The sequence below is a fragment of the Nansenia antarctica genome, assembly GCF_963989245.1.
Source record: "Nansenia antarctica genome assembly, chromosome: 4".
Lineage (NCBI taxonomy): Eukaryota > Metazoa > Chordata > Actinopteri > Argentiniformes > Microstomatidae > Nansenia > Nansenia antarctica.
This window is the reverse complement of record NC_137689.1, coordinates 22,890,912-22,913,703: the sequence shown is the minus strand read 5'-3', so window position 1 is coordinate 22,913,703 and position 22,792 is coordinate 22,890,912. Positions and strand designations below refer to the sequence as shown.

At 44.1% G+C, this 22,792-nt stretch overlaps 3 protein-coding genes across 3 annotated transcripts; 2 read left to right on the top strand and 1 right to left on the bottom strand.

The window, feature by feature from the left end:
- Positions 1-2,962: 2,962 nt before the first annotated feature.
- On the top strand, positions 2,963-4,717 carry LOC308155893 (uncharacterized protein; the record flags this gene model as incomplete). The annotated part of the gene is made up of 4 exons (XM_080529259.1): positions 2,963-3,089; positions 3,659-4,186; positions 4,302-4,355; positions 4,455-4,717. The coding sequence occupies 4 exons, from the start codon at positions 2,963-2,965 to the stop codon at positions 4,715-4,717; spliced, it is 972 nt and encodes a 323-aa protein (XP_080385385.1).
- Positions 4,718-5,469: 752 nt separating this feature from the next.
- Positions 5,470-8,965, bottom strand: LOC308155892 (adenosine deaminase domain-containing protein 2-like; the record flags this gene model as incomplete). The annotated part of the gene is made up of 8 exons (XM_080529258.1): positions 5,470-5,580; positions 5,755-5,887; positions 6,365-6,599; positions 6,968-7,179; positions 7,371-7,538; positions 7,671-7,821; positions 8,176-8,304; positions 8,587-8,965. The coding sequence occupies 8 exons, from the start codon at positions 8,963-8,965 to the stop codon at positions 5,470-5,472; spliced, it is 1,518 nt and encodes a 505-aa protein (XP_080385384.1).
- A 7,709-nt stretch (positions 8,966-16,674) lies between these two features.
- LOC308155891 (uncharacterized protein) lies at positions 16,675-22,243 on the top strand (the record flags this gene model as incomplete). The annotated part of the gene is made up of 4 exons (XM_080529257.1): positions 16,675-16,801; positions 21,170-21,706; positions 21,828-21,881; positions 21,981-22,243. The coding sequence occupies 4 exons, from the start codon at positions 16,675-16,677 to the stop codon at positions 22,241-22,243; spliced, it is 981 nt and encodes a 326-aa protein (XP_080385383.1).
- Positions 22,244-22,792: the final 549 nt, after the last annotated feature.

The window sequence follows — 22,792 nt, the reverse complement described above, 5'->3', positions numbered from 1 at the left end:
GGGACACAGAGGGAGGCCAGAAGAAGAAGATAACACACAGTACACTCTCGCACCCACACAGAGAGGAGTTGAAGGCCACATAACTAACTAAAACACTTGCTCACAGCTGCAACAGATTTTATGCTGACAATTAAAAAACTACCAGATAGCGGGGGAGGGACAGCCCAGCCCCAAATGTTAAATCAAATGTATAAAGGACTATGTAGGGCCTACCAAGGCTAAACGGGGTTCTTGTTTGGTGAAGCTTCTGCAGTTAACCTATTGACGGCTAGCTGATACTGGCCTGCGGAGGTGAAACTAGATGGGACCACTTTTCCATGGAAATGAACTATTATTGCTTGCTGATGTGCTTGAATAAATATTCTCTTAATGAACAGTTCAGTAGTGGTGCCTAATATTTGATTGGATCATTTTCTCTTAAGAAGTTATATCAAGGACGTCTCGTTGAGATTAAACGAACTCGCTTGTAAGTGACGACTCAATTAAATCAATTCTGGAGAAGTTGATCGCCTTACACTGGCTTGTTAAGGGCTCATGATATGACAACGCAGGGATGTGACTGAACATAAGTTATATTGCACATAACATAGATAGATAGATATATCTTTATTTATGTGTCACTCCTCAACAAACAGGTATGGTATAAAGAACAGCAACAAAAGGTGCATTAAAAAGTTGAGGACTACTCACATGGAGTTGTGAGACACAATACAATTCATAGCAATACAAATTAAAAACGTACATTCAAGTACTATTACACTTGAACTATTACACAACAAATACCATTGGCATTACAATAAAATACAATATAAGGCAATGAAATATGAAAAAAAGGAGGAGGGGGCAGTTTATTGTGCGATGCTCATGAAGGCTACTCTTCTTTGTAGGATGAGGTAGCAGGCCTTGGCACATTCATTTATGCAGTGTTCACCAGCTAAAATTGTACACAATTTATTTTGGTCATCAAAGTCATTAAAATTCTCATAGTGTTTTGATAAAAAGATAAAAAGATCAGCGCGCATGTCGTTGTAAAGTTCACAGTGTAATAAGACGTGGGCTTCGGATTCAATCGAACCACTGTTGCATAGTGTGCAGAAACGACTCTCCACAAAAACTGGACAGGGGCTTTACTGGATTTCTGAAATGCACTACTTTGGTTTTATCAACATTTATATTTAGTTTCCACTCCTGGCACCAACTATGGACCAGTGTCAGCATCTCCTGTAGTTCCTCTTCTGTCTCAGAAATCAGGGTAATATCATCTGCGTATAAAAGTATAGAGATCTTTTCATTTCCTATAGGGACACCTTTTCCCAGGGCCTTAATTGCTATACTTAATTGCTATGTCATTTATATATATGGAGAACAGAACAGGTGACAAAATGCAGCCCTGTTTTACGACGATGTCGACTGGGAACCAATCTGTAAGGCTACCATTTACATGGACACAGCATTTCACATTTTCGTACAGAGCAGTAAGATAGTTAAGGATGTTGCCATGTAGGCCTACAGCTGACAACTTCTCCCATAGCATGCTACGGTTAATATGATCAAAGGCTTTGGAAAAATCGATAAAAGAGCAGAAGGTAGATTTTCTAAGCTTTTTCCTGGAGTCTATAATAGTAGTTAAAGTGGCAATATGGTCTATACAACTCCTTTTCTTTCTAAACCCATTTTGTTCATCTGTTATGATGCTGTTGGACTCCGCCCACTCAGAGACCCTGTTATGTAATACACAGCAGAACAGTTTATATACAGCAGAGGTCAAAGTAATCCCTCGATAGTTTGCAGGTATTCTTTTATCTTTCCCCCCGCCTTTTATCTTTTCAGAACATCAGCAGGTAGCCCATCAAAACCATATGCTTTGCGTTTCTTGGCTGCTTGCAAGACCACAAGAGGTCAGCAAATCAAGCTAGCTAGTCAGCTACGAAGTTTCTGGACTCGCCTCAGAGAGATAACGCAACCTTTATTGATCGGGAAGGTAAATTCACTCTGCACAATAACATTTTTAAGGTTGAGACAATGGTCGTAGTATTTATTTGTCCCTGTGAATTATTGAAGATACGATAGCTACGTGAACAAATGTTACAATTTTGCAGATTCTTCCAATGACTAGACGTGACTGGCAAGCTAACGATAGCTAGCTAGCTCACGTTGTCATTATGTACGAATAAACATACGCCCAAACCTGCATACGAAACGGTTGTTTTTATTCACAGCATTGGACTTTTTAAAAGTGATACTGTCTGTTACAAAAGCCTGTGGAGACGTCTTCGGCTACGTAAATACTACATCGTGTCTTTGTTAGTTAGCTAGCGTTGACGTTAACTAGCGGCTAGTCACGCATTTATGTTCTTGTTGGTTGGTTTACTAGCTGGCGTACCTGCTCTAGTCAGTAAGCCAAGGTACATTGGCACTCAGCTGACTGCACAGGCTGATGACGACTGATCAACAAAAGAGTGAAGATGAGTGTTGAGGGATGCTACAGACTCCAGAGCTCATCTCCTAGAGCGGCGCTAGGCGTGCTTAATGCTTCATATTTCGGTACCAAACTGTTTCAATGAGCTGATGAGTGGAGCCGTACGTGCTTATTCCTGTGCATGCTGTGCTTATGAACTTGTGTTCGCGCCTGAAACGTCTCATTCGCCGTACGCTGTACATCCACCTGCTCATTTCCCCATCGACCTGCTCATTTCCCCATCTTGTCCTTACAAACTGTGAACAGCCTACATGGTAGCCTACTACACGTTTTCAAATTATATTTGAGATAATACAAATTGGTTTCAGTTTATCAAACATATTTAATGTTATTTTGATGTATTTGATAGCAGTTTCTCTAAAGTGTGTATGTAAATTATTGCACTGTCTGTATACTTGGCTATGGTGTTTACAATATTTCTGACAACTTGCAGCCAGGAGCCAGAAGCAGACTGAAGCCAGAGAAAGGCATAGTGAGTGGAAGATGTCTACCCCATACCTTTTCAACCAAGACAGTGTCACGCGCTTCAAAAAGAGAAAAGCCTGTTTTACCTTCAGTGAGGTCCATATACTTTTGGATGAAGTCAGGAAGAACCGCCACATTGTTGTGGGTATGTACCCTTATTCCACGTAGCCCTCTGTGCCATACTGACACTTGCCTTATTATGTCTTGCACTAAGATCCATCCCTATTTGTATCTGTCACGATCTTTGGGGGGGTGGGGTGTAACTAAACAAAAGAAGCATTATTATCTGATCTGCGAAACCACAGGGATGAGGAGGTCTTTGGCCTTGTTTGTTGTAGCCAAATTTAAACACATTGAATGGTGACAGAATGGTAACCAAAGCCTTTCCACACCAGCTATATTTGGATTTGGCTTGTGACTGGCTGTAACGTGAAACACTAACACATGATTAAATGCAAACACAGGTGACATATGGCACGCTTTTAAATGTCAGGTGGATGCGAGGTCCCCAGATCTGATATGTTTGATTTAAAGTAAAACAAAAATTACAATCACTGTTTGGTTGTCATTCTAGGCTCATGCAAGTGTTATGTCAGAATTGAGCCAAATTCAAATTTAATGTGTTGGATATGCACTGTGCCACTTGTGGTATTGGATATATATTATTGCCACCTGAACCAGGCAGTTTCGTATGTGTCTCTGTAATTTCCACAGGCCAGTTTAACCGCGGCGTGCCGAGGGACATCACAAAGCGCAAGTGGGCCGAGATCACCGCCCGTGTGAATGAGATTGGCGAGTGCCAGCGTGAGGTCATCGAGATCATCAAGAAGTGGTCTGACCTCAACTCTAACTATAACCGGAAGGTGTGGGCCATGCGGTCTGGGGTGCCGGCCTACAAGGGGGTCCAGCGGCTGTCACGGTACCTCAGCCCCACAGAGAACATTGTGCACCAGATCCTTGAGTTGGATAACAAGCGAGGGCAGCGCCCCGGGGAGGCTTATCGCCCACTAGGAGACGACGATGAAGGGCCGGAGGACGAGGAGGAGGAAGAAGAGGAAGAGGAGGACATGGCTGGAATCCATGGCTCCCCCAATGGAGGGATGGACATGGCCTCAATGCCACCACCGCCCCCACATTCCATGGGCATGCCCATTCCCATGGGGATGCCTATACCTGGCCCTGGACTGCTCCCGTCGCAACACAAAGATGACCATTCAATGCCAAACTATAGTGGCACATCTCGTGAGTTCTTTGAAGTGCTTTGAAATGGACAACTCTGGGTTTAAATAACGTCAGTTGTAGTAAATCTTTACTTGTCTGGTTTTATGTATGGTTTAATTGTGTCTATTTATTGCAGGAGATTCGTCACAGCTGTCTTATGAAATGCAGTATGAAATACCCACTACTGAAGGTAAGGACATAAAAAATGTTTTTGTACGTAACTAATTCAATGTGAAAGGGTGAAGGAACGTAATATACACAAAGTGACCACTACCTCCTCTTTCTTAAGACACTGAACCCCAGTTTGTAGCCTCGGACGATGACCACGGGGATGACCTGCTCCCCCCTTCCGCCACCAACGTGCTGATGGAGACGGTGTCGCGCTCCCTGGAGCTCCTGTCTGAGTCGGTGCAGCAGCTGGCCGAGACGCAGCAGGAGTTTGTGCGTGAGTCCCTGCAGCTCCAGAGAGAGACTGTGAACGTGCTCAGAGACTTTGCCAGCGGAGCCCTGAACCTCATGCACGACAAGCTCAATGGACGACCGGCGCTATAGCAACAGAGGGGGGCTGAAGTGACGGTGTAACAGGCAGCCGAAGTCAAGATGATGCCTAGTATCAGAGGTCTCCTTTGACGCTTGGTCAGTACTTTAGGTATTTCCAGGGGTTTGTGTTCTGAATTACTGTATGTAGGGGTCATCTTCCTGTCACCCTAACCAGTCCAAATAATAACTGTCACATAGGAAAACTAATAATTGGATTTTACCATTTCTAGAAAGACTTATGCGTGCAAAACGTATGCATCCATTTGTTTCGTCTGATCTCAGATGGTTAATGGGGTATAGTTGGTGACAGAGCTGCTTAAATTTTAAGGCACTTTGCCAGTTCAGTTTTGTTCTTTTAAGTGGCTTGTTGTATCATGTGAAAATATGATAAACCTGTTTCTGAGTTTTTTATTCAAAAATACATTTTAAGTTTACTCTTGTATTAACTGTCCCGGTGTACTAATGTAAGGAGATTTCGGAGATGGTGTGGTACATGTAAATAAATGACATTATTACCTTTGGGGATTTAGGTCCTAAGCTTGGGCAAGATATACTTGTTTGTTTTCCCTTCTAATGCAATACTTCAAACTAAATCTTCAGACTTTTCTGTTTTTATTTTGCACATTATTGAACATGAACATGAATGTGAAACCAAACAGAACTTCAAACTAAAGAACATTACTGCATGCTTAATGCTGAAATTAGGCACAAATCACAAATTCAAACTCCTCTTTCAAACAAAACTACGCCCACACCCATGGGACTCAGTGGCTGAAGCTGTCGACCAGGTGTTTGGAGTCCCAGGGTCCTGCGCCATTGGAGAGGAACTGGTGGTTGACAACCATCTTGGCATTCTGATAGAGACTGGCTTCCAACTGAAACAAGAAGGAACACATCACACAAAATTCACATTCATGCTGTCAACACAATCTTGGCCAGATGATATTCGGTAGCACATGATATGGCTACGATGTCGCCTATATGCAGTGCAGACAAATACAGGTCCAAGGGTGCCAGGATATCTACTGATTCATGGCTCAACAACTCACCTTGGCACTGTGATAGGTTTGGAGGTTCAGTAGAGAACTTTGCCCACTCAGCTTTGCAATTTTGCAGAAGTTACAGTAGAGGGCTCTCTTGCACAGTCTGCTGGAGAAGCCAGGCCCACTCACAGTTGGGAAGCTAAGGGGCCAGAGAGAGCATTACGCCTACATAGAAAGCTCCCTCCACAATGAAATTATACATTTACATAATTTGTTTTTCAATGTTTGACATTTACCAGACGCTTTTATCCAAAGCAACTTACAAACGTGTCTAACAAGTAAGTGAATCACATCAGTCATCATAAGAACAAATCTATGCTAGGAGCAGGTGCTATTGGCAGTCACAATGCTAGAAGAAGGAAGGATCTTTTTTATATATACAGTAGAGGAACTGTACAGGGTAGTGGGGAGTGAAGAGGTCTTTACAGTCAAGATGGACAGGCAAGATGTAGTCTGAAGAGATGGGTCCTCAGTACCCATCAGACTTCATTGTAATGGTAGTATACCATGTACGGTAAGTATGAAAGTAGTCATCGAGATCATCTATGTTTCATCAAAAATACTTAAATTGTTCCCATGTTACGAGCATCGTCTACCAGTAGCACCATTGACTTACCCATCGACAACAAAGCCTGTTGTGCTGTCCAGCACCTCGATGCTCAGGTCCCCGAGGCACCAGTTGATGCTGAGGTCTTTGCAGTGGCGAGAGCTGTGTTGAGGCGCCACCCCGTCACAACCTAGGAAGAATATCCTCTGTTTCCTAAAGGGTGGGACCAGCTGCTCCTCCCAGTCATCCCCCAGGCGATTGTTGATTGCGTCCGACACGTTGTCCCAGTTATAGCTGGAGTCACCTGAACGGACCAGTAAACCAGAACCAAGTTCTCAAAATTCCTTCTTAACCAGTTAAGGCCCTGAGAAAAGTATCACACACCAGTATTACACAGCACATTATTCAGGGAAAACAGACTAGATTGAGAAAGATTCAGTGACTATTTCAAAATGTACCAAAAGTCAGCATTAAGATTTTGCTTGTTGTGTTTGTATTATGGTTTGAAAACCAAAGCCGTCAACGGCTACTTACCGTAGAACATAGAACAGCCATTCCTGGCCGGGGGACGGGGGGGACTAGAGGCTTAGTGTCACTGGAGCACTGTCCGTCAGTCCTACAAGGGAGGGCGGCCTATGCTACTGTGATTGTAATGCATCCTTGGTTACTTACCTAGGACCACATTGATGATGTAGAGTGGCTCAATGAAGTGGCTCAGCAGCGCCCCCTGGACCCCGGTGACGGCCCAGCGGCAAAGTTTGTCACTGTCGGACATGCAGCAGACCCGGGCGCCCCACACACCCGGATGGAGGAGAGCCACAGGGATCAGAGAGCCCTTAGCATGGCACTGCAGCATCAGGGAACTGTAGAGATTCAGGGAGTTCCTATGGGGACAGAGGATGCACACAATCACTCTCACAGGGTCACTCAATTAGATCACTAAATTAGTGAAATGTAAACTGCCCCAAAATGTAATTGCCATCCAATTCTTACACTTCTGAGTGGATGCAAGCAATTAAGATTTCCGCATTGGACACTCAACAACAGCAGCCAGTATGAAAATGCACACACTCACATGGAACCGCACTGTGCTGCCCCTCTTGGGGTCTGGTTGGTGTAGAGGTGAAGGTAGGTTTTGGGCTTGAGCTGGAGCAGGTGGCTGTCTGAGTTTCTCTCGTAGATGGAGCGCTCCTTGCACTTTGGGTCATGGCTGAAGAACAGCAGAAGCTGCTTGTACAAGAACCTGAATAGAAATACAGGATCGGACACATCATTTACTAGTCTCCAGTATTAATAGCTAAACAAACCAAACAAGTGAGTGAAGTGAGTAAGTAAGTCCAGACGATCCAACAAAACTCCTGTCAGGCTGATGTACCTTTGGAGAGCCCGTCTGGCGATGACCATGGCATGGCAGTCATGCACCATGGTGCCACTGAAGCAGAGCCAGTCACTGCAGCTTGACTCGCCCGTGCCCAACGCCACAACGTTGTAGCGCACATAGGACTGGTCCCAAGTGTCACACAGCTCTGGAGAGGGAATAATGTGGGAGAATCACATCCATAAACTATTCACAATCTATAGACACATATATATATAACACACATGGACGACACATAAACTGTGTGTGCGTACATTAGACATGCTCATCAAAAATAGGTGTCATTTACAGTCGTTAACATATTTTTGTAGTGTATTATTATTGAATAGATTCCAGGGACGGAGTTGAAAAGGTGAGAAGGTCAACGAGAGTTGTGGAAACAGACCTTCTTGGGGGGTTCGGATGCATAAAAATAAAAAAAGACGTGACTTTGGATTAAAAATGGAAAAGGTGACTAGTTTGTATCCCTGAGATTCCCCAGTGAGCAGAGAGAAGACCTCACCTCTCTCCAGGACGAGGGCAGCCAGGCCGCTCTTGCAGCTGTGGAACTGGGCACACTCCCTCAGGAGGTCGTCAAACATGTTACTGGACACTGCTGCCATCCGATGCATGTGCCAGTCAGTGTAACCCACTAGAAAAGCAGATGCTTTCATAGTCAGAAGAAGAGATGTACTAACCCTGACTCTTGGCAGATCATGCAGTATGTAGGCTACAGTATGGAAGACTATTCAATCAAACTGTTAGAAAAGGCAAACAGGTTTATGCCCCATGTTATAATCCTCAAGCCTAGCTGTGAATGTTTCCACTGACTTCCATCACAAAATAACCTGTTCCCTTCTAAATACACTCACAAGTTGTTTAATATGAATTCAATATCAGTTTGATCATCAAGTGAGAGCACCTGGCCCCTAACCTCCACTCTCGGGGCTGCTCTGCAGGTTGTTTGACTGGTCCTGGAGCCCCAATTTTAGGAAGCTGTTGTCCAACTTGGGTGGGGATGTGCCAAGGAGGGAGAGGCCATCACTGTCGTCGCTATCACTGTCGTCATCATCAGAGTCGTCCTCCTCCTCCAGCATTGGGTCAGGCAGTATAAGGCTATGCAGGGGTTTGGCGAGGGAAGACCTCATGGGCCTATAGTCCTCTGGTAGCAGAGCCCCAAAAACGTCTGGGTTACTGGAATCAGTGTCACCACTTACACAGAAATGTCGTCCCAAAGCGCCGCTGCTGCCCCTGTGCATAAGAGAGGCCGCCTTTCTAGGCAGCCGGCTACGTACAACATCTTCGTCCACCATGATTAGTACCTGCAGTGAACACAGAGTGCATGGGAATTCATTTAACACATGCATCAGTTGTTAGAAAGAGATGCCATTCGTAAACTAAAGGCTAAAGGATACATTTGAACGGTAGGCCATTGTGATGGTAGTCCGTGTTAAGACCTAGAATTGTAGTACCACTGCACTGGACTGGCATCTTATGAGATGCTTTCGTGGATTTTTTCATAAAAACATTTTCTGATACAACAACACTAGAACCGTGTGTATGATTATCTGCAAATGTCTCCCTCACATTAAAATGCTGGCATCCCTAACGACATCTGTGGTTGAAGTATGGTGGAAGAAAAAAAAGCGCACGTGCAGTTTTGGCTAAACTAATTAGCTAGCTATCCTACTCAACCAGATTTGTTGTTGAAATATAATTAATTTCAATTGTTCTTTATTTCACTTTATTCGACCATTATGTATGCCGGTTAGTCTCGTTGAGTTAAAATAAAATGTTCTGGTCTATATTTCAATTTTAGATAAAGTTATAGGTAGCTAGCAGATGGCGCTGTGCAGACTCAATTACTGTATGAGTGACGTTTATTCATTTACTGTATGAGTGAAGTTAAGGAGCTAATATATAACATTACTCTGTGTTGTAAGAATTATCTCTGTGAGAGATATTTATCATTTTATCTTACCTGGTGTTGGGAATTTGTATTAAAATAACTAGAAGTCATAAATCATGTACTATGTGCTCATTTAAATAATATGTGACTGAGGTCAGTTGAGAACAATAGGAAGGTCTCGCAATTAGCCAAAAGAGAGTTTCTGTTTTTGAGCGACATGAAGAAAAGCTCCTGACTAAAAGAAAGTTTTATGATTCAAACCGCCTGTAAATTACTTATTTTTACCTATGTGCTAACAACCATTTTATACCTGCTGTTATGATATTCTATTTTTCTGTACTGATTTTATACTTTCATAACTAATGATTAATGATAAGTCTATTCTTCTATACTATATTTTAACATGTTAATCGAATCCTAAGTCATAGGACTGTGTAACTTCAACAGTTATGTTTTCACAAGCTATTCTGATAAAGGACACACTGACCTAGTCATGAGAGAATGGGTTTGATGATCAAATAACTGGCCAATCAGTGCTTTAGAACGCTCGTAGAATATACCCAAGGTAACTGTATAAAAATGTCTGTAGGCTACATCCTAAAAACATAACTGTGTGCTTACCTGTTTTTTAAATACATAGCTGTGTGTGCATATGTGATTAACGAGCCCCAGACAGGGGGTGTGACCGCAGAGGGACACAGAGGGAGAAGATAACACACAGTACACTCTCGCACCCACACAGAGAGGAGTTGAAGGCCACATAACTAACTAAAACACTTGCTCACAGCTGCAACAGATTTTATGCTGACAATTAAAAAACTACCAGATAGGGGGGGAGGGACAGCCCAGCCCCAAATGTTAAATCAAATGTATAAAGGACTATGTACCAAGGCTAAACGGGGTTCTTGTTTGGTGAAGCTTCTGCAGTTAACCTATTGACGGCTAGCTGATACTGGCCTGCGGAGGTGAAACTAGATGGGACCACTTTTCCATGGAAATGAACTATTATTGCTTGCTGATGTGCTTGAATAAATATTCTCTTAATGAACAGTTCAGTAGTGGTGCCTAATATTTGATTGGATCATTTTATCTTAAGAAGTTATATCAAGGACGTCTCGTTGAGATTAAACGAACTCCCTTGTAAGTGACGACTCAATTAAATCAATTCTGGAGAAGTTGATCGCCTTACACTGGCTTGTTAAGGGCTCATGATATGACAACACAGGGATGTGACTGAACATAAGTTATATTGCACATAACATAGATAGATAGATAGATATATCTTTATTTATGTGTCACTCCTCAACAAATAGGTATGGTATAAAGAACAGCAACAAAAGGTGCATTAAAAAGTTGAGGACTACTCACATGGAGTTGTGAGACACAATACAATTCATAGCAATACAAATTAAAAACGTACATTCAAGTACTATTACACTTGAACTATTACACAACAAATACCATTGGCATTACAATAAAATACAATATGTAAAGGCAATGAAATATGAAAAAAAAAGGAGGAGGGGGCAGTTTATTGTGCGATGCTCATGAAGGCTACTCTTCTTTGTAGGATGAGGTGGCAGGCCTTGGCACATTCATTTATGCAGTGTTCACCAGCTAAAATTGTACACAATTTATTTTGGTCATCAAAGACATTAAAATTCTCATAGTGTTTTGATAAAAAGATAAAAAGATCAGCGCGCATGTCGTTGTAAAGTTCACAGTGTAATAAGACGTGGGCTTCGGATTCAATCGAACCACTGTTGCATAGTGTGCAGAAACGACTCTCCACTGGGGTGTTAGTGTATCTGCCGGTTTCCAGGGCTAAGGGAGCGACTCCACACCTAAACTTGGCAAGGGCACTTCTATGCTGCCTGGCAGGGGCGCCGCTAGAGATTCTGGGCCCCATGACAGAATATCATTTTGGGCCCCCCCACCTAAACCACCCATCAACCTAAACCCAGTTGAAGTTGATGAACTATTGATGCACTGCAAGCAATCCAATGATGGACATCTTTTGTAAATGTAATTTAAAATTACAGTTAATACAGGAATCAACAATTCAGCAAAGAAATCTCAACATTCTTTAACTTATTAAATTAAGACTTGAACAACACAAGGACAAAAGTATAATTAAATGAAGATTGGAACCCAATTATAAAAATATTATTTTAATGGGGTGGTATTGTGTCTAAATAAATGTAGATCTTGTAAAAAAAAAAAAAAAAAAAAAAGATCAGTTGGCCATAATACTGTCAGGATTAGATCAATGAAGAATTACAGCAGAGATATTTACTGACTCAGCATTGCTTGTTTCACACAAAGACAAACGTGTCTTATACAAGAGGGAGCAACACAGACATGGTGCCAGGGAAATTTAATGTGAAATGGGAAGATTTTTATTTTTACACTGCGGCAGTACTGTGGAATAGTATACCTGGAGAGCTAAAAACTATATCTAGCCTAATGCACAACGATTCAAGATAGGAGTAAAGAGATCAAATCAAATCAAAGCTAAACGCTGGGCCTTCTTAGTAGCAAAATCTTTAATAAGATCCTTGAAATCTAGTGATGAAGCCAACTTGCTGTGCTGCTGTCATTGTCCTGTTCTTGCTCTTCTTCTTCTGCCTCTTTACCTCTTATTTTTTTTAATTTTAATTAATTTTGCCATTTAGCAGACGCTTTTAATCCAAACAATTACGAATTACAGGGACATTCCCCCTGTAGTAACTGAAGGCTAAGTGCCTTACTCAAGGGCACACTAGTAGTGGTGAGGTTTCAGGCGGGATTTGAACTCGCAACCTTCCGATCACAAGTCCAACTCACTATCCACTACTAGACCACCACTACCCCCCACCACCTCTGCTCTCCTCTCTGGCTGCCTTGCTTTAAGAGGGCCCTGGCATGGAGTATCCATAGGTACATAATTCATAAGATGTCCTATAATAGTATTAACATAATAATACATACATTACACCAGATTAGCTAACTTCAATGTTATCTAGCTAGCTAACAATATTATTAAGATGCCAGTGGTCAATGTTATTGCAATTACTGGAAGAACTATTAACTAAATATGAATATTAGCTAAAGTTGTATTCAATGCTTGCATGGTAATGCAGCATACATTAAAATATTCAAAATATGTTTGTTAACCCCAAACTCCTACTGCTCACCTCCTTCTCCTTCAACTGGGAGGTGCATCTGTGCATGACGTCATTAGCATGTAACATTATACTAGCTAGCTAGCTATAATAGCAAGAGTGCATAGCTGCTGGATACAAATTCACTGAGCTCTAATAACCTATATTTGGACCAAAATTGCACTCATCTCATACATTTAACTGAAATTATACTGACAGTGCACTGTAAGTTAACTATACTTGAAGTTAATGTTAATTAGCTATAGCGAGCTAACTAGATCATCCACGCAGTGATTAGATCACTAAACCACTGTTTTTAGTGATTTTTTTTACTTTTCTCTTTTGAGACCCTGACTTTGGCTTTGCCTTTCACGACGTCGTCCACGCACGCACACGTACATTTGATGCATTTCCAATCTGGCTGTCCTCCATCTGTCCCACACACATTCGACAGCAGGACATGTTGGTCATGGAAACCTTGTCAGACTATTTGCGGTAACGTTCCTCTCGTCTAGCAGCTCGCGCGCGGTGGACTGAACCATGCAGTGAATAAATAGAGGGGTAAATAATAAGGCTTAATTGTGTTAAACATAGAGAAACAAAACTCCAGTTTGTTTCTTTTGTGACTTTTTTTAATACATAGAATTATAATTTGAATTCGGCTACATTAACGTCCTTATGATAATAATAATAATAATAATAATAATAATAATAATATTTATAAATATAATATATTTAAAAAAAAAAGATTATCATGGGCCACTGTCAGTGCTGGGCCCTTAGAATCGTCCTAACTTACCACCCCCTAGCGGCGCCCCTGCTGCCTGGGCATAATGTATTGAACATAGGGTTCAGATTCAAAAACATTTTTAAAAGAACAGTAAGTACGCAGTTTGTTTCCCTCTGGCCTGTTAATCTGCAGGAGCCATTTCTCCTTGTCTGCCTCTGCAACTGCTTCATCAAGACTCTGTAGATCATTTCTTGATAGGATTAGATCAGTGCTGGCGAGATGGGATAGATGTAGAGAGCTAAAAAATGTTCGCACTGTATGAGCATAGTTTTTCACATTTCTAATCTGGTTAGCCCACAGGAACACACGCTTACATAGCCTGTTATCCGGCATACCACACAGTCTCTTCCAGTTCTTGAAAATGCATGACCACTGGTGTTGCCACATGGTTTTCCACCCCAAATCACCTTGTATGGCAGCATTCGGTGTGTATTTACCCACACCCAAATAAAAACGACATGCCCTATTAAAAACAGCGTTAATACAAGAGTGACTTTTGTAACCCCAGACAGTAGCTGCATAGGTCAGGATGGGCAGAACCAAAGATTCAAACAATTTGGTGAAACATTTGAAGGGGAAACCACCCAATATTTTGCTTTTGGCTATAATTGCACCTAGTGCTCTATTAGAATGCAAGGCTAGATGTTTAGCAGTTACACTATAGTCTAGGACAGGGGTCTTCAACCTTTTTCAACCCAAGGACCCCTTGGACGAGAGACAAACAGAACAGGGACCCCCACATGTATTTTTTATTTTTATTTTTTATGTCTCACATTTTAAAGCCTATAATATCTTTTATATTTACTTCATTCACCTTTTCTTTCACCGTATTAACCTATTTATATACTGGGTTATTAGATATGTGTTTATGATTGATAAAACATTCATGCATAATTATGATTGGTTATTATTATTATTGTTGTTGTTGTTGTTGTTGTTGTTGTTGTTGTTGATGAGGCTTATATTGTCTATTATTATTATTATTATTCAACAATGAAACTTTTAGCTTCAGGAAGCCAGGTAGGCTTACCTCAGTGAGATGACTGGCCCTGGTTGGTGGTACACAGCTTGTCTATTCTGGGGGAGATGGAGGTTGTCAGGCAGAGCATCATGTCATCCTCAGACTGCTGTCTGGAACGGTATTTGCTCTTCAGGTAGGTGAGGGAGGAGAATCCACTTTCACAAAGATAAGTTGTTGCAAAAGGCAAGAGGCTCGTCGAGAACTGGGTGAGAGGCTGTGACTCGTACACCTTATTGTGTGTACTGTCAGCTGATCTTCCTCAGTGGCTGTCAGGTTTGAGCCGTCGGATGCATTGTCTTTGCATGGAAACCGTATCCATGTCTTGTGCTTTCTCCAAGACTCAGTCTCAGAAAAGTACTTCTCAAATTGACTTTCGAGTGCCTCCAAGTGATCAACAATTGCGCATTTCACGTCAGGCGAGGGCACCGCGGAATCCGCTCTATATCATCTGCGTATAAAAGTATAGAGATCTTTTCATTTTCTATAGGGACAGCTTTTCCCAGGGCCTTAATTGCTATACTTAAGTCATTTATATATATGGAGAACAGAACAGGTGACAAAATGCAGCCCTGTTTTACGACGATGTCGACTGGGAACCAATCTGTAAGGCTACCATTTACACGGACACATCATTTCACATTTTCGTACAGAGCAGTAAGACAGTTAAGGATGTTGCCATGTAGGCCTACAGCTGACAACTTCTCCCATAGCATGCTACGGTTAATATGATCAAAGGCTTTGGAAAAATCGATAAAAGAGCAGAAGGTAGATTTTCTAAGCTTTTTCCTGGAGTCTATAATAGCAGTTAAAGTGGCAATATGGTCTATACAACTCCTTTTCTTTCTAAACCCATTTTGTTCATCTGTTATGATGCCGTTGGACTCCACCCACTCAGAGACCCTGTTATGTAATACACAGCAGAACAGTTTATATACAGCAGAGGTCAAAGTAATCCCTCGATAGTTTGCAGGTATTCTTTTATCTTTTCCCCCGCCTTTTATCTTTTCAGAACATCAGCAGGTAGCCCATCAAAACCATATGCTTTGCGTTTCTTGGCTGCTTGCAAGACCACAAGAGGTCAGCAAATCAAGCTAGCTAGTCAGCTACGAAGTTTCTGGACTCGCCTCAGAGAGATAACGCAACCTTTATTGATCGGGAAGGTAAATTCACTCTGCACAATAACATTTTTAAGGTTGAGACAATGGTCGTAGTATTTATTTGTCCCTGTGAATTATTGAAGATACGATAGCTACGTGAACAAATGTTACAATTTTGCAGATTCTTCCAATGACTAGACGTGACTGGCAAGCTAACGATAGCTAGCTAGCTCACATTGTCATTATGTACGAAATAAACATACGCCCAAACCTGCATACGAAACCGTACGATTGTTTTTATTCACAGCATTTGGACTTTTTAAAAGTGATACTGTCTGTTACAAAAGCCTGTGGAGACGTCTTCGGCTACGTAAATACTACATCGTGTCTTTCTTAGTTAGCTAGCGTTGACGTTAACTAGCGGCTAGTCACGCATTTATGTTCTTGTTGGTTGGTTTACTAGCTGGCGTACCTGCTCTAGTCAGTAAGCCAAGGTACATTGGCACTCAGCTGACTGCACAGGCTGATGACGACTGATCAACAAAAGAGTGAAGATGAGTGTTGAGGGATGCTACAGACTCCAGAGCTCATCTCCTAGAGCTGCGCTAAGCGGGCTTAATGCTTCATATGCAATGATGGATTCGGTACCAAACTGTTTCAATGAGCTGATGAGTGGAGCCGTACGTGCTTATTCCTGTGCATGCTGTGCTTATGAACTTGTGTTCGCGCCTGAAACGTCTCATTCGCCGTACGCTGTACATCCACCTGCTCATTTCCCCATCGACCTGCTCATTTCCCCATCTTGTCCTTACAAACTGTGAACAGCCTACATGGTAGCCTACTACACGTTTTCAAATTATATTTGAGATAATACAAATTGGTTTCAGTTTATCAAACATATTTAATGTTATTTTGATGTATTTGATAGCAGTTTCTCTAAAGTGTGTATGTAAATTATTGCACTGTCTGTATACTTGGCTATGGTGTTTACAATATTTCTGACAACTTGCAGCCAGGAGCCAGAAGCAGACTGAAGCCAGAGAAAGGCATAGTGAGTGGAAGATGTCTACCCCATACCTTTTCAACCAAGACAGTGTCACACGCTTCGAAAAGAGAAAAGCCCGTTTTACCTTCAGTGAGGTCCATATACTTTTGGATGAAGTCAGGAAGAACCGCCACATTGTTGTGGGTATGTACCCTTATTCCACGTAGCCCTCTGTGCCATACTGACACTTGCCTTATTATGTCTTGCACTAAGATCCATCCCTATTTGTATCTGTCACGATCTTTGGGGGGGTGGGGTGTAACCAAACAAAAGAAGCATTATTATCTGATCTGCGAAACCACAGGGATTACATTTACATTTACATTTTTGGCATTTAGCAGACGCCTTATTCCAAAGCGACTTACAATCAATACATTTGAATACTAAGCATGTGAATCAGCAGTCCACCATCCGTTGCAGGAAGAGTACTCTAGCTCGGGCCGGGGGCTTGGGGGGTTACCATTTCCTTCAGGTAGGCAGGGGCTGTCCCTTTAGCTGCCTGGTATGCAAGCACCAGGGTCTTGAATCTGATGCGAGCTGCTATCGGGAGCCAGTGCAGGGTGCGAAGGAGAGGGGTGACATGCGAGTATTTGGGGAGGTTGAATACCAGCCGGGCAGCAGCATTCTGGATGAGCTGCAGAGGTCTAATGGCTGAAGCGGGGAGCCCCGCCAGGAGTGCATTGCAGTAATCCAGGCGGGAGATGACCAGTGCCTGGATCAAGAGTTGCGCTGCCTCTCTGGTAAGGAATGGTCGTATCCTTCTGATGTTGTAGAGGAGGAATCTGCAGGAGCGAGCCGTTGCTGCAATGTTCTCCGCACAGGATAGTCGGTTATCCAGGATCACTCCAAGGTTCTTGGCTGTCAGGGAGGGGGTTACAGTAGAGTTCTCCACTGTGATGGAGAAGTCTTGGAGAGGGCAGGCTTTCCCGGGGATGAAGAGGAGCTCAGTCTTGTTAAGATTGAGCTTGAGATGGTGGTCAGCCATCCAAGTTGAAATGTCAGCGAGACATGCTGAGATACGGGTTGCCACGTGTACATCAGACGGGGGGAAGGACAGGAAGAGTTGAGTGTCGTCTGCGTAGCTGTGGTAGGAGAGCCCATGTGAAGAGATTACCGAGCCAAGAGACTTGGTGTAGAGGGAGAAGAGTAGGGGCCCTAGGACGGAACCCTGGGGAACTCCAGTGGAGAGGGTTCGTGGAGAAGATAGCGATTCTCTCCAGGTCACCTGGTAGGAGCGGCCCGCCAGGTAGGAAGAAAACCAGGAGTGTGCGGTGCCAGAGATGCCCAGGTCTGAGAGGATGGAGAGAAGGATCTGGTGATTGACTGTGTCGAAGGCAGCAGACAGGTCAAGAAGAATGAGAACAGAGGAGAGGGAGGAAGCTTGGGCAGAGTGGAGGGCTTCCGTGACAGCAAGGAGCGCAGTCTCAGTGGAATGCCCCGCCTTGAAGCCGGATTGGTGGGGGTCTAAGTGATCCATCTTCCGGAGATAGTCAATCAGTTGTTTAGATGCCGCGCGTTCAAGGGTTTTGGAAGGGAAGGAGAGAAGGGATACCGGTCTGTAATTGTGGACAGATGATGGGTCAAGGGTAGGTTTCTTGAGGAGAGGCTTGACTATGGCTATTTTGAAGGCCGCTGGGACAGATCCAGTGGATAGGGAGGAGTTGATTAGGGTGGTAAGGTAAGGAAGGATGTCGGCGGAAATGGATTGGAGAAGGGGGGAGGGGATGGGGTCAAGAGGGCATGTGGTTGCCCGCTTTGATGTGATAAGTGTGAGAATCTCATCGGGGGAGAGGGGGGAAAAAGATGACAATCCAGAGATCGAGTGTCGAGGGGGGAGTTTGGAAGGGGTGTTAGCATTGTTAGTGGGAACAGTGTTAGCATTGTTAGTGGGAGGAGGGAGCGGTGGGGGGAGAAAGGTGCTGCTGATGTCGTCCACCTTTTTTTCAAAGTAGGTGACAAAGTCATCGGCGGACAGGGAGGAAGGAGGAGGGGGAGGAGGTGGATTAAGGAGTGAAGAGAAAGTGGAGAACAGTTTTCTAGGATTAGAGGCAGAAGAATGTATTTTTGAATGATAGTAGGATGTTTTAGCAGCTGATGCCGAGGAGGCGTAGTTGGCAAGGAGAGAGTGATAGAGGTTAAGGTCATCAGAAAGGCCAGTTTTTCTCCATTTCCTCTCAGCTGCTCTGAGCTCTAGTCTACAAGCATGTAGCGTTTCAGAGAGCCAGGGAGCTCGAGGAGAGGATCGAGCTGGCTTCAAGGTTAGTGGACAGAGGGTGTCGAAGGATGAGGTGAGAGCGGACAGAAGGGTTGAGGATGCCGCATCAGTGGATAGAAGGGAGAAGGATTCGACAGAGGGTAGGGAGGATAGGACAGAAGAAGAGAGGGCGCTGGGGGACAGGGTACGTAGGTTACGACGAGAGGGTCTTAAGTGGTTAGAGGCTGAGAGGGAAGAGGAAGTTTTGAGGGGAAGGGAGAAGGATATAAAGTGGTGATCAGAAACTGGAAGAGGGGTAACGGTAAGGTTGGAAGTGTGGGAAGATCTGGTGAAGACAAGGTCGAGCTGATTGCCTGCCTTATGAGTCGGAGGAGAGGGGGACAGGGTAAGGCCGAAGGAGAGGAGAAGGTCAAGTACTCCAGATGAGAGAAGCTTCTCAGATTGGAAATTGAAGTCACCTAGTAGTACGAGCGGAGTGCCATCATCAGGGAAAGAGCTGAGAAGGCCATCCATCTCGCCTAGGAAGTCACCGAGTTGGCCTGGGGGGCGATAGATGACGACAATGTGGAGTTTGACCGGGGAAGAGACAAAAGCAGCATGAAATTCAAAGGAGGATGTAGACAAGTGTGCCAGGGGAAGGACAGTGTGTGACCACTTGGGCGAGATGAGGAGTCCTGTGCCTCCCCCTCGACCAGAGGGTCTAGGGGAATGAGAAAAGGAGTAGGCGGCAGAGAGGGCTGCCGGTGTAGCTGTGTTTTCTGGTGTGATCCAGGTCTCAGTGAGAGCAAGGAAATTGAGGGCCATAAGAGATGCATAAGCTGAGATAGCGTCAGCTTTCCGGACCGCCGACTGGCAATTCCAGAGACCGCCTGCGGCGATAAAGTCATGGTCAGTAGAAAGAGGTGGGTAGATGAGATTGGAAGGTTTGCGAGGGGGGATGTAGCATCTAGGTGTCCTCCTGAGTGTCAGAAGAACAGGGATAGGGAGAAAGCACATTGTGGCAAAAGTCTGTAGAGGGGAAGAGGGCTAAGGAACCAACAGAACTAGGAGTAGCTAAGCGCACTCAGTAGACCGGAGTGACTTGAGGAGACAGCAACACTACAAACAACTGGAAGAGAAGGTACTTAGTACCCTGGCTTCCGGCTTCCTCTCAGGCCTTCCTCGATGGACTCCCACAGATAGACTCCCTTGTCTTGTTGTCACGAGTCTTAGACTCCCACAGATAGACTCCCTTGTCTTGTTGTCACGAGTCTTAGACTCCCACAGATAGACTCCCTTGTCTTGTTGTCACGAGTCTTAGACTCCCACAGATAGACTCCCTTGTCTTGTTGTCACGAGTCTTAGACTCCCACAGATAGACTCCCTTGTCTTGTTGTCACGAGTCTTAGACTCCCACAGATAGACTCCCTTGTCTTGTTGTCACGAGTCTTAGACTCCCACAGATAGACTCCCTTGTCTTGTTGTCACGAGTCTTAGACTCCCACAGATAGACTCCCTTGTCTTGTTGTCACGAGTCTTAGACTCCCACAGATAGACTCCCTTGTCTTGTTGTCACGAGTCTTAGACTCCCACAGATAGACTCCCTTGTCTTGTTGTCACGAGTCTTAGACTCCCACAGATAGACTCCCTTGTCTTGTTGTCACGAGTCTTAGACTCCCACAGATAGACTCCCTTGTCTTGTTGTCACGAGTCTTAGACTCCCACAGATAGACTCCCTTGTCTTGTTGTCACGAGTCTTAGTGTCAGGAGGCTGTCGCAGGGGCTGTCGCTCTCAGACAGGCCAGATATTTATGGACACTAGCAGGCTTGTAGCCACTCCTCACTAACGAGCACTAATGACAACGACTGACAGATGTTCTCACAGTCGCCTGTATGGATGGGATGAGGAGGTCTTTGGCCTTGTTTGTTGTAGCCAAATTTAAACACATTGAATGGTGACAGAATGGTAACCAAAGCCTTTCCACACCAGCTATATTTGGATTTGGCTTGTGATTGGCTGTAACGTGAAACACTAACACATGATTAAATGCAAACACAGGTGACATATGGCACGCTTTTAAATGTCAGGTGGATGCGAGGTCCCCAGATCTGATATGTTTGATTTAAAGTAAAACAAAAATTACAATCACTGTTTGATTGTCATTCTAGGCTCATGCAAGTGTTATGTCAGAATTGAGCCAAGTAGATCGATAACAAATTTAATGTGTTGGATTTGCACTGTGCCACTTGTGGTATTGGATATATATTATTGCCACCTGAACCAGGCAGTTTCGTATGTGTCTCTGTAATTTCCACAGTCCAGTTTAACCGCGGCGTGCCGACGGACATCAAGAAGCGCAAGTGGGCCGAGATCACCGCCCGTGTGAATGAGATTGGCGAGTGGCAGCGTGAGGTCATCGAGATCTTCAAGAAGTGGTCTCACCTCAAGTGTACCACTGAGCGGAAGGTGGCGGCCATGCGGTCTGGGGTGCCGGCCTACAAGGGGGTCCAGCGGCTGTCACGGGACCTCAGCCCCACAGAGAACATTGTGCACCAGATCCTTGAGTTGGATAACAAGCGAGGGCAGCCCCCCGGGGAGGCTTATCGCCCACTAGGAGACGACGATGAAGGGCCGGAGGACGAGGAGGAGGAAGAAGAGGAAGAGGAGGACATGGCTGGAATCCATGGCTCCCCCAATGGAGGGATGGACATGGCCTCAATGCCACCACCGCCCCCACATTCCATGGGCATGCCCATTCCCATGGGGATGCCTATACCTGGCCCTGGACAGATGCCCCCGCTCCCGTCGCAACACAAAGATGACCATTCAATGCCAAACTATAGTGGCACATCTCGTGAGTTCTTTGAAGTGCTTTGAAATGGACAACTCTGGGTTTAAATAAAAATAACGTCAGTTGTAGTAAATCTTTACTTGGCTGGTTTTATGTATGGTTTAATTGTATCTATTTATTGCAGGAGATTCGTCACAGCTGTCTTATGAAATGCAGTATGAAATACCCACTACTGAAGGTAAGGACATAAAAAATGTTTTTGTACGTAACTAATTCAATGTGAAAGGGTGAAGGAACGTAATATACACAAAGTGACCACTACCTCCTCTTTCTTAAGACACTGAACCCCAGTTTGTAGCCTCGGACGATGACCACGGGGATGACCTGCTCCCCCCTTCCGCCACCAACGTGCTGATGGAGACGGTGTCGCGCTCCCTGGAGCTCCTGTCTGAGTCGGTGCAGCAGCTGGCCGAGACGCAGCAGGAGTTTGTGCGTGAGTCCCTGCAGCTCCAGAGAGAGACTGTGAACGTGCTCAGAGACTTTGCCAGCGGAGCCCTGAACCTCATGCACGACAAGCTCAATGGACGACCGGCGCTATAGCAACAGAGGGGGGCTGAAGTGACGGTGTAACAGGCAGCCGAAGTCAAGATGGTGCCTAGTATCAGAGGTCTCCTTTGACGCTTGGTCAGTACTTTAGGTATTTCCAGGGGTTTGTGTTCTGAATTACTGTATGTAGGGGTCATCTTCCTGTCACCCTAACCAGTCCAAATAATAACTGTCACATAGGAAAACTAATAATTGGATTTTACCATTTCTAGAAAGACTTATGCGTGCAAAACGTATGCATCCATTTGTTTCATCTGATCTCAGATGGTTAATGGGGTATAGTTGGTGACAGAGCTGCTTAAATTTTAAGGCACTTTGCCAGTTCAGTTTTGTTCTTTTAAGTGGCTTGTTGTATCATGTGAAAATATGATAAACCTGTTTCTGAGTTTTTTATTCAAAAATACATTTTAAGTTTACTCTTGTATTAACTGTCCCGGTGTACTAATGTAAGGAGATTTCGGAGATGGTGTGGTACATGTAAATAAATGACATTGATTACCTTTGGGGATTTAGGTCCTAAGCTTGGGCAAGATATACTTGTTT